The sequence below is a fragment of the Carlito syrichta genome, unplaced genomic scaffold, assembly GCF_000164805.1.
Source record: "Carlito syrichta isolate Samal-C Ts95f unplaced genomic scaffold, Tarsius_syrichta-2.0.1 Scaffold304557, whole genome shotgun sequence".
Classification (NCBI taxonomy): Eukaryota; Metazoa; Chordata; class Mammalia; order Primates; family Tarsiidae; genus Carlito; species Carlito syrichta.
In genome coordinates this window covers 63,981-73,503 of record NW_007248653.1, presented here as the reverse complement: position 1 = coordinate 73,503, position 9,523 = coordinate 63,981, and the positions used below count along the sequence as shown (strand labels likewise).

Here is a 9,523-nt window from a genome sequence, read left to right as displayed (position 1 = left end):
GCTCAGGCAATCCACTCACCTCAGCCTCCCAAAGGTGCAGGATTACAGGCTGAGTCACCGCAGTTCGCTGCTGCATTCTCCAGCAACTCTGCGTGAGCTCTTGTGTTCCACTAAAGAAACAATGTCTCAGAGAGATTAAGTACCTTACCCAAGGTCCCAGAGCTAGTAAATTGTAGAACTGGATTTTGAACCCAGATCTGCCTAACTTGAGAGCCTTTCTACTTCATAATGATAGGCAAGATAGATAGTAAAGTCGGTGTGTAGGCAGATGGATCAAGGAATGGAATGATAGAAGGATATCAATAATCACAAATAATTTGACTGGGCGCGGTGGCTCATGCCTGTAATCTCAGCAGTTTGGGAGGCCTAGGCGAGAGGATTGCCTGAGCCCCGGAGTTCAAGACCAACCAGGGCAATATGGCAAGACTTTGTCTCCACAATAAATCAAAACATTGGGTGGGCATGCTGGCACACACCTGTAGTCCCAGCTACTTGGAAGACTGAGACAGAACGGTCACCTGAGCCAGCAGGTGGAGACTGTGGTGGCTGTGATCGTGCCACTGCACTCAAGCCTGGGTGACAGAGTAAGACTCTGACTTGAGGGTAATTTAAAGCAATGAAGGCGTGTCCTGTGAAGAGGGCCACGAAGGTATCAAGGACACATTCTTCATCATAGCAAACATCAGTTAAGACTGCTAGGAGCATTGTTATGTCCTTGTGTAAATATCTTGACCATAATGACCGCATGTGGTGGCTCATGCCTGTAATTCCAGCACTTTGGGAGACCAAGGCAGGAGGATTGCTTGAGCCCAGGAGTTTAGACGAGCTTAGGCAACATAGCAAGATTTCTGCCTTTAAAAAAAAAAAAAAAAGCGTTTAAATTAGCTTGGCGTGGTGGCTCGCTCCCGCGGAAGCTGAGGTGGAAGGATTGCCTGAACCCAGAGGTCAAGGCTATAGTGACCCGTGATGGTGGCACACAGCACTCCAGTCTGCCCAACAGAGTAAAACCCTGACTCAAAAAAACACAATGGACCGGGCTTGGTGGCTCAAACCTGTAATCCCAGCACTTTGAGAGGCCAGGGCAAGAGGATTTCTTGAGCCCAGGAGTTCAAGACTAGCCTGGGCAACTTGGTGAGACCTAGGCTCTACAATACATCAAAAAATTAGCCAGGCGTGGTGGCGCATGCCTGTAGTTCCAGCTACTTGGAAGACTGAGGTGGAAGGATTGCTGGAGCCCAGCAAGTCAAGGCTATGGTGGCCATGAGCATGCCACTGCACTCCAACCTGAGCGACAGAGTAAGACTCCAGCTCAAAAAAACATAAAATAAAGAATAAAAAAAAATGAAAGAACTCTTCTGAGCATAATACAGCATTCACAAAAAATGCATCGAGAAAGCCACAATAAGCTCATAAGTCCTCTGAGCACTTTCTGGTGTTAGTCAGTTCAAATGCTAACTAACACCCATCCCGCGAAAGACCGGAAAAATGCCAAATGTGATGTAATTTCCCGGACAACAGGGTTCTCACTTCCAAATAGGGCATCCCTTCTTCTGGAATTTGTCCCCTTCGATCTCACCTGAGGTCTCTTTTTGCTAAGAAACTAAGTGTCTTAATCTTACTCATATCGAAACGTCTGCCAATGTGCCTTGACCCTCTGTCCACAGGGAGCTTCCTCTGCAGAAAGGAGACATTGTTTACATTTATAAGCAGATTGACCAGAACTGGTACGAAGGAGAGCACCACGGCCGCGTGGGAATCTTCCCACGCACCTACATCGAGGTACCACCACCTCTTTCCTTTCTAAGGAAAAGCCCAGTTGTGCCCACGGCACTGTGCACTTACCCAAAGACTTGTGTCTTGTTTTCTCCTTGACCTTTCCTTTCCCCACTTTTCTTTCTCTTTCTTTCTCTGTTACTGCTTTTCCTTTCTCAGCTCCTTCCTCCTGCTGAGAAGGCTCAGCCCAAAAAGTTGGCGCCAGTGCAGGTTCTGGAATATGGAGAGGCTACTGCTAAGTTTAACTTTAATGGCGACACACAAGTAGAGATGTCCTTCAGAAAGGTAAGCCACCCTTCTCGTGTTTTGCTGTGGGTCTCTCTTTGATGGCACTGTTGTCTTAGGGACTGTGAGGCTGGAGCGTGATGGCTCATGCCTGTAATCCCAGCACTTTGGGAAGATGAGGTGGGAGGATTGCTTGAGGCCAGAAGTTTGAGACCAGCTTGGGCAACATAGCAAGATTTGTCTCTATAGAGCATAATAATAATTATGAAGAAAGATGAGCTATCTGACATGTAAGAGAGAAGCACTGCAAGCAGCCCAGTTGCCTGACAGCAGGGAGTGAGTATTTAAATCATGATTTGGCCGGGTATGGTGTCTCACACCTATAATCCTAGCACTTTGAGAGACCGAGATGAGAGGATTGCCTGAGCCCACTGGGTTCAAGACCAACCTGGGCAACTTGGTGAGACCTCGTCTCTACAATTAATCAAAAAATTAGTTGGGTGTAGTGGCACATGCCTGTAGTTCCAGCTGCTTAGAAGGCTGAGGCAGAAAGATCACCTAAGCCCAGCAGGTCGAGGCTGTGGTGGCCATGTGCGTGCCACTGCACTCCAGCCTGGGTGACAGAGTGAGACTCCAACTCAAAAAAAAGTATAATAGTGTTTCTTGATCACAGGCCAGGTGCAGTGGCTCATGCCTGTAATCCCAGCACTTTGAGAGGCGAGAGGATTACCTGGCTGAGTCCAGGGGTTTGAGACCAGCCTGGGCAACATGGTAAGACCCCATCTCTACAGTAGATCAAAAAATTAGCTGGGCATGGCAGCGTGTGCCTATAGTCCCAGCTACTTGACAGGCTGAGGCAGAAGGATCACCTGAGCCTGGCAGATCGAGGCTGCAGTGGCTGTGAGCGTGCGACTGCACTCCAGCGTGGGCAACAGAATGAGACTCCAACTCAAAAAAAACAAAACAAAAAAAGGATGGTTCACAATATATTGTTAAGTATAAAGAAAAAAGCAAATTGAAAAAGGGAAATACAGTTCAAACTCAATTTTCCTAAGAAAAAAACGTACAAATCTAATTCACAGGCATGGCATTATATCTGGAAAGTACATGTATCAAAACATGAACGTTGCTGGGCTCGGTGGCTCAGCCTGTAATCCCGCGCCTTTGGGAGGCTGAGGTGAGTGGATTGCCTGAGCCTGTGGGTTCGAGACCTGCCTGGGCAGGCGAGACCTCATCTCTACAACAAAATTTAAAAAAAATTAGCCAGGCGTGGTAGCACGCGCCTGTAATTCCGGCTACTCAGAAGGCTGAGGAGGAAGGATCGCCAGAGCCCAGCAGGTTGAGGCTGCAGTGACCAGGAGCGGCCACTGTACTCCAGTCTAGGTGACAGAGTGAGACTCCAACTCAAAAAAAAAAAACCATGAACGTTTATCTCCAAGGGACGGCATGATGGGTGATGATTTTCTGCTTTATATTTGTGTTCCAATTTTTCTGGAATAGTACATGAAAAAATAAAACTATAAAAAGAGAGGAAAAGGAGAAATCCCCAATTCTTTGCCTTAGAGATGAAGACTGGATATCTGTCTGTTTTGCCCTCTAGCTTGGGGTATGACTCTGATCTTCTCCATTATTGAAGTATTTATTTATTTATTTATTATTTTTCTTTTTTTGAGTTGGAGTCTTGCTCTGTCACCCAGACTGGAGTGCAGTGGTCGCTCCCGGCCACTGCAGCCTCGACCTGCTGGGCTCCAGCAATCCTTTCTGCCTCAGCCTTCCAAGTAGCTGGAACTACAGGCGCTCACTACCATGCCCAGCTCATTTTTGATTTATTATAGAGACGAGGTCTCGCCAAGTTGCCCAGGCGGGTCTCGAACTCACAAGCTCAGGCAATTCACTCACCTCGGCCTCCCAAATATTGAAGTATTTAAAGACCAAGCTTAACCTCCCAGCTTTGAGGTGGCTGTACTGCTGTTAGCATCCCATCCCAGCGGTGTTTATTCCATTCACGTCCAGCAGAGAAAGATTTCCCTGAGCAAAGGATGTGATGAATAATATAGGACATTGCAGGGTGCAGGCAGGGTTCTGATGTGCTGAGGTGTGGTGGCATGAGGACCCTTGCCTTGCTGTGTCTTGCAGGGTGAGAGGATTGCGCTGCTCCGGCAGGTGGATGAAAACTGGTATGAAGGGAGAATCCCAGGCACGTCCCGACAAGGCATCTTCCCCATCACCTACGTGGATGTGATCAAACGGCCACTAGTGAAAAACCCCGTGGATTACATCGACCTCCCTTTCTCCTCATCCCCAAGTCGGAGTGCCACTGCGAGCCCACAGGTATCTAGGCCTCTCATCGCTGGCTTTCTTGCTCAGTGTGTGGGTTTTCATTCTCAGCAGTGCTGGTGGCACACAGCCACGTGGGAGGCTTTCGAGACGGTGATGGAGAACTGTCTGCCACAGGGCAGGCTGTCCCCTGGAGTTTGCTTTCACATATACAGTGCCACTTTTCTAGTTCTTGGTGGGAGAAATACTACCTCAGGGGAAAAGAAAGAGCTTAAGGTAATTGTTCTGGAAAAAATAAGGTGACTACGGGAAAGAAACAAGAATGTTTATCAGTGGGTCCCTCCTGGGTGAAGCTGGTGGTGTGGGTACCACCACTGTACCCTAAATTCCATGGTTGTTCTCTGAGTCATGTTCTTGGTCAAGGTTGGCTTGCAAAAGATGAAGATCGAGATACTTTCACACTCTTATCCTCAGACCTGCAGACCAGATTCAAAATATGATTTTCATTCACTGGAACCAGGTGAATGCAAAGGAAATTCCATTCTGGGTGACTGGAACCAGGAACTTAGAGCATCACAGTCTACTCAGGGCTGAAAGGAAGTGCATTTATAGGTGTAATAAGATGCTGGCTTTCCTGAACATTAATAATGATCAAACATGTTTAAAAATATACATTATTCTGCTGGATGCCTGTAATTCCAACACTTTGGGAGGTCAAAGCGAGAGGATTGCCTGAGCTCACAGATTCGAGACCAGCCTGGGCAAAATGGCAAGACCTCATCTCTACAATACATTTAAAAAATTAGCCGGGTGTGGTGGCGCACGCCTGTAGTTCCAGCTACTTGGAAGGCTGAGGAGGAAGGATCACATGAGCCTAGCTGGTCGAGGCTGCAGTGGCCGTGAGTCTGCCACTGCACTCTAGCCTGGGTGACAGAGTGAGACACCAACTCAAGAAAAAAAAAAATACATACAAACACACACACACACACACACACACACACACACACACACACACACACACACACAATTCCAAAGCCAAGAAAGAATCAGAGTCTTGGGTCAGGGAGGCATGGGAGGGGGTGGTATTCTGTGAGGAAACCTGACCACATCATGATGTAAGTTGTAGGGAGGGTGGCAGAGGACCAAGAGCGGGACCCGGGGACCCAGGATGACCCTGAGTTGGTGCCTCTTTTCTCTCGTCCTCTGATCACTTCCTCTTCTCGTACCTGCACATCACTGACCCCAGTAGAGGGTTCTTGGCAGAAAGCGATAGCTGGGCTGAACCCGGGTTTCCCCCACGGTGAGATCCACACCCTGTTGTCTCCGGGAAGAGGGTGTGAGATTGGAGCAGACCTTTCTACTCTGTAATAGGGGAACTCAACTCGACTTTTCAGCTGACGGTGGCCAAGAGTGATTGTCAAACCAAATGACAGCCCTACTTGGACTCCTGTCTGGAAGACTCTGCTGAGCCCCCTAGAGAGAGTAAAAGCCCAAGGAAGGGCCAGGGCAGTAGTGGGCCATCTTTTTTCCCTCGTGGTTCCGGTTGGGGCTGTGGTCGCACAGGTGATTGGGTGGGCTGGGGTGGGGGGCTTCCAGTGTGACCCTTTGAAACTCTGATTCTGCAAAGCAGGCCGGCACCATCCAGCACTCTGATGGGACCCTCTGTCGATCTCCACACTGCTCGCCTTTCCCCGCCTGTTCACCGGGCACGCGCACGCACACACGTGTCCCCTCATCTCAGTTTCTCCCCAAATCTAAGCAACCGTTTCCTTTTTGGACACCAGAGTGTCCTGCTCATCTTGTCCATTTCATTCCTCTTTATACAGCCCTTGTGATTACATTCCTCCTTCTCTCCTTTATGCTGACACTTGTACCTTTTGCTTCTTCCTTTTGTTTTCCTCTCTCTCCTCCTCTTTTTAAGTTTCCTAGTCATAGCAAGCTCATCATGCCAGTCCACTCATCCCTGCCCCACGCCCGCCGAGCCCTGTCCCCCGAGATGCACGCTGTCACCAACGAGTGGATCTCACTGACCGTAGGGGTCCCAGGCAGGCGTTCTCTGGCCCTGACCCCACCCTTACCTCCTCTACCGGAGGCGTCTATCTACAACACGGACCACCTGGCCTTGACATCGAGGGCCAGCCCCTCCCTGGCCCTCAGCTTCCCACGTTCAGGTTGGTCAGATCATCCCAGTCCACAATCAGTAGCTTCCCCGCTGGCCCTACCTGCCCCGCACAAAGCCTACTCCCTGGCACCCAGTGCCCAAGCCCCGCTTCACATCAATGGAGACAGTGGCCTCCACGCTCTGCCTGCAGGCAGCTGCCCAGATAGCTTCTCCCAGCCGCTGCCCGGGAGCTCTGATAGCGTCATCTTGGAGCTTAGCGATGCCTTTAGCACCCAGAGCAAGAGGCAATCGTGGCGAGAAGAGAACGGACAATATGAGAGGAAAGCGGACAGGGAGGCAGGTGGACCCAAGATCTCTAAGAAGAGCTGCTTGAAGCCTTCAGACGTGGTCAGGTGCCTGAGTACTGAACAGAGACCCTCAGATCTCAACACCCCTGACGAGAACCGGCCCGCCAAGCCCCTGGGTAGCCCTTTTCCAGGAAGGGAGGCTGAGCACACAGAGCGGCCTAGAGGTGACGAGCAGGCTGAGAGGAAAACTGCTCAGAGAGGTGGGAGCCAGGTAGGCTTGCAGCATGCCGTGTGTGCCCTTGGCGTCTCACTTGGCAGGGTGGGCTGGTCGTCTCACCCCTGCTCCATCCGCCGAGGCTGGGCGGATGCCAGTGAGATCCTTTGCTTGCCTCAGGAGCAAAGAGATGGCCCTGGAGGGAATGCAGGGGACGTCCATTAAGGTGTCAGGGCTGGGACAGCTGGAGGGAAAGCACAGGCTATTCTGGCCTCCTGAGGTAAAGCTGTCCCCACTTGGGATGCCTCCTGGCCTGGGGCAAAGGCCTCGAGAAGGCAGGCCTTCCTCACGTCCTGTTCATGCCTTGGAGATGACCCTCGGTTTGCTCTGACTAACACAGCTGAGAACACCAGGCTTTGGTTTGGTGTGATGTGGTTTGGTTTTATGTAAGATGCACTGTTTCCATAACCCATGGCGCTCTGCTGGTGCTCAGTTCTGTCAGGTCTTCGTCCTGTCTTGTGTGTGTGTGGGAGCGCAGAGCCTTTGTTCACCGTGAACAAAGGCGTTTTGGTTCTGGGGAGAAGCATGCAAGCCCCCCGGGGCATCCTCGAGTGGGACCGCCAGGTTTTAGATGACTGTCCCTTCTCCTGTCTTAGTCAGCTACAAGGGTGTTTTGGGGCTGACATTTTTTTTAGGAGAAAGGAACTTGGCAACTAGACAAACCATGATTCTGATTTTGGCTGTGCTGTTTACTAGCCTGAAAGCCAAAGACTTGGGGCAGTTTCTTCAAGGTAGCCAGGTTTGTATACCAACCTCATCTCTTACCATCTAGTGACCTGGGAGTCCTCTGTCTGAGACTCAGTTTCCTTATCTGTAAAATAAAGATGATGGCACCTACCTCATGGAGTGGTTGAAAAAAAAAATCTTTGAAATAACATGTGTGAAGTGCTAAGCACAGGGGTTGGGAGCTCTTTGTAAAGGGAATTTATAGAGTCACCATCTTGGGTGATCTCATACTGAGAATGTTCCAGAACCTTCTCAGAAACAGATGGAATTCCTGAAGCTGGAACTAGGAACTACAGGCACGCACCTCTATGCCCGCCTAATTTTTTGATTTATTGTAGAGACGAGGTCTTGCCATGTTGCTCAGGCTGGTCATGAACCCCTGAGCTCAGGCAATCCTCTCACCTTTGCCTCCCAAAGTGCTGGGATTGCAGACGTGTGCCACTGCGCCTGGCTTGAAGCTTTTAAAATTCAGTCTATGTGGCTGGGCTCAGTGGCTCAGCCTGCAATCCCAGCGCTTTGGGAGGCCGAGGTGAGAGGACTGACTGAGCCCGGGGATCCGAGACCCGCCTGGGCAACTTGGCGAGACCTCATCTCTACAATAAATTTAAAAAAATTAGCTGGGCGTGATAGCGTGCGCCTGTAGTTCCAGCTACTTGGAAGGCTGAGGCGGAAGGATCGCCGGAGCCGAGCAGGTCGAGGCTGCGGTGGCCGGGAGCGGCCACTGCACTCCAGTCTGGGCGACAGAGTGAGACTCCAACTCAAAAATAAATAAATAAATAAATTCAGTCTGTGAACATTCCCTCGAGGCCTGCTTCTGGGTGGAATACAGAGGTCATTGACCTCTGCTTTTGAGGATCAAGTTCAGTGAGGCTGGCAGGCACAGCAGTGTCACCAGGGCAGTAACAGAGGCAGGCCTGGAGGCCACAGAAGCACAGAGGCCTGAGACACGCTAGGCCAGACACCCAGCTCCAGCCTAACACATGTGGACCCACGGAGTTGACCTCAGTGGAGGGTATGCCAGTGTGGGATTGTTTGTGAGAAATCAGGCTTAGCCTCCCACTAGCAAGTTAAACGTTTAACCTCCCTTAAACCATAGTTCCCTCACAGCCAAAGTAGCAGTGGAAAGAGTCCCTTCTTGGTAGGGCAGTCGTAAAGGTTCAGTGAGGTAACAAGTAAGTTAGCGCATGCTAAGACTTCGTGTGACAGGGCTTCTGTCACTGGGAATTGTCTCCCCACCTCTAGTGTGGGGCTGCCACACTAGCAGTGATACCTGACTGGCTCTGCCTGACCCCAGAACAGGTTAAGGAAAGAATGGTTGGTCCACTAGGAGAGGTGATGAAGTGGCTAGTTGACAAAAATTAAGGCCGGGCGTGGTGGTTCAGCCTGTAATCCCAGCACTTTAGGAGGCCAAGGCAAGAGGATTGCCTGAGCCCAGGGGTTCGAGACCCGTCTGGGCAACTTGGCGAGACCTCATCTCTACAATAAATCACAAAAAAACTAGCCGGGCCTGGTAGCATGCGCTTGTAATTCCAGCTATTGGAAGCCTGAGACAGAAGGATCGCCTAAGCCCAGCAGGTCAAGGCTGCCGTGACTGTGAGCATGCTGCTGTACTCCAGCCTGAGTGATAGAGTGAGGCTCTGACTCAAAAAAAAGAAAAAAAAGGAAAAATTTCAAACATATAGAAAAGATTTTTGACCAGGCTCAATGGCTCAGCCTGTAATCCCGCGCCTTTGGGAGGCTGAGGTGAGTGAATTGTCTGAGCCCGCGGGTTCGAGACCCGCCTGGGCAACTTGGCGAGACCTCATCTCTACAATAAATCAAAATGAGCCGGGCGTAGTA

General features: G+C 50.4%; 1 protein-coding gene across 4 annotated transcripts in view; it reads left to right on the top strand.

The window, feature by feature from the left end:
- Positions 1-9,523, top strand: part of SORBS1 (sorbin and SH3 domain containing 1) — a 274,935-nt gene that overhangs the window by 240,489 nt on the left and 24,923 nt on the right. For 2 of the 4 annotated variants that reach the window (XM_021713457.1, XM_021713458.1), the window contains 4 exons: positions 1,665-1,779; positions 1,933-2,058; positions 4,135-4,329; positions 6,197-6,955. In XM_021713457.1, the coding sequence (XP_021569132.1) occupies positions 1,665-1,779; positions 1,933-2,058; positions 4,135-4,329; positions 6,197-6,955 (1,195 nt within the window). The remainder of the gene's footprint in view (positions 1-1,664; positions 1,780-1,932; positions 2,059-4,134; positions 4,330-6,196; positions 6,956-9,523) is intronic. The other 2 variants (XM_021713460.1, XM_021713459.1) reach the window with 1 other exon arrangement.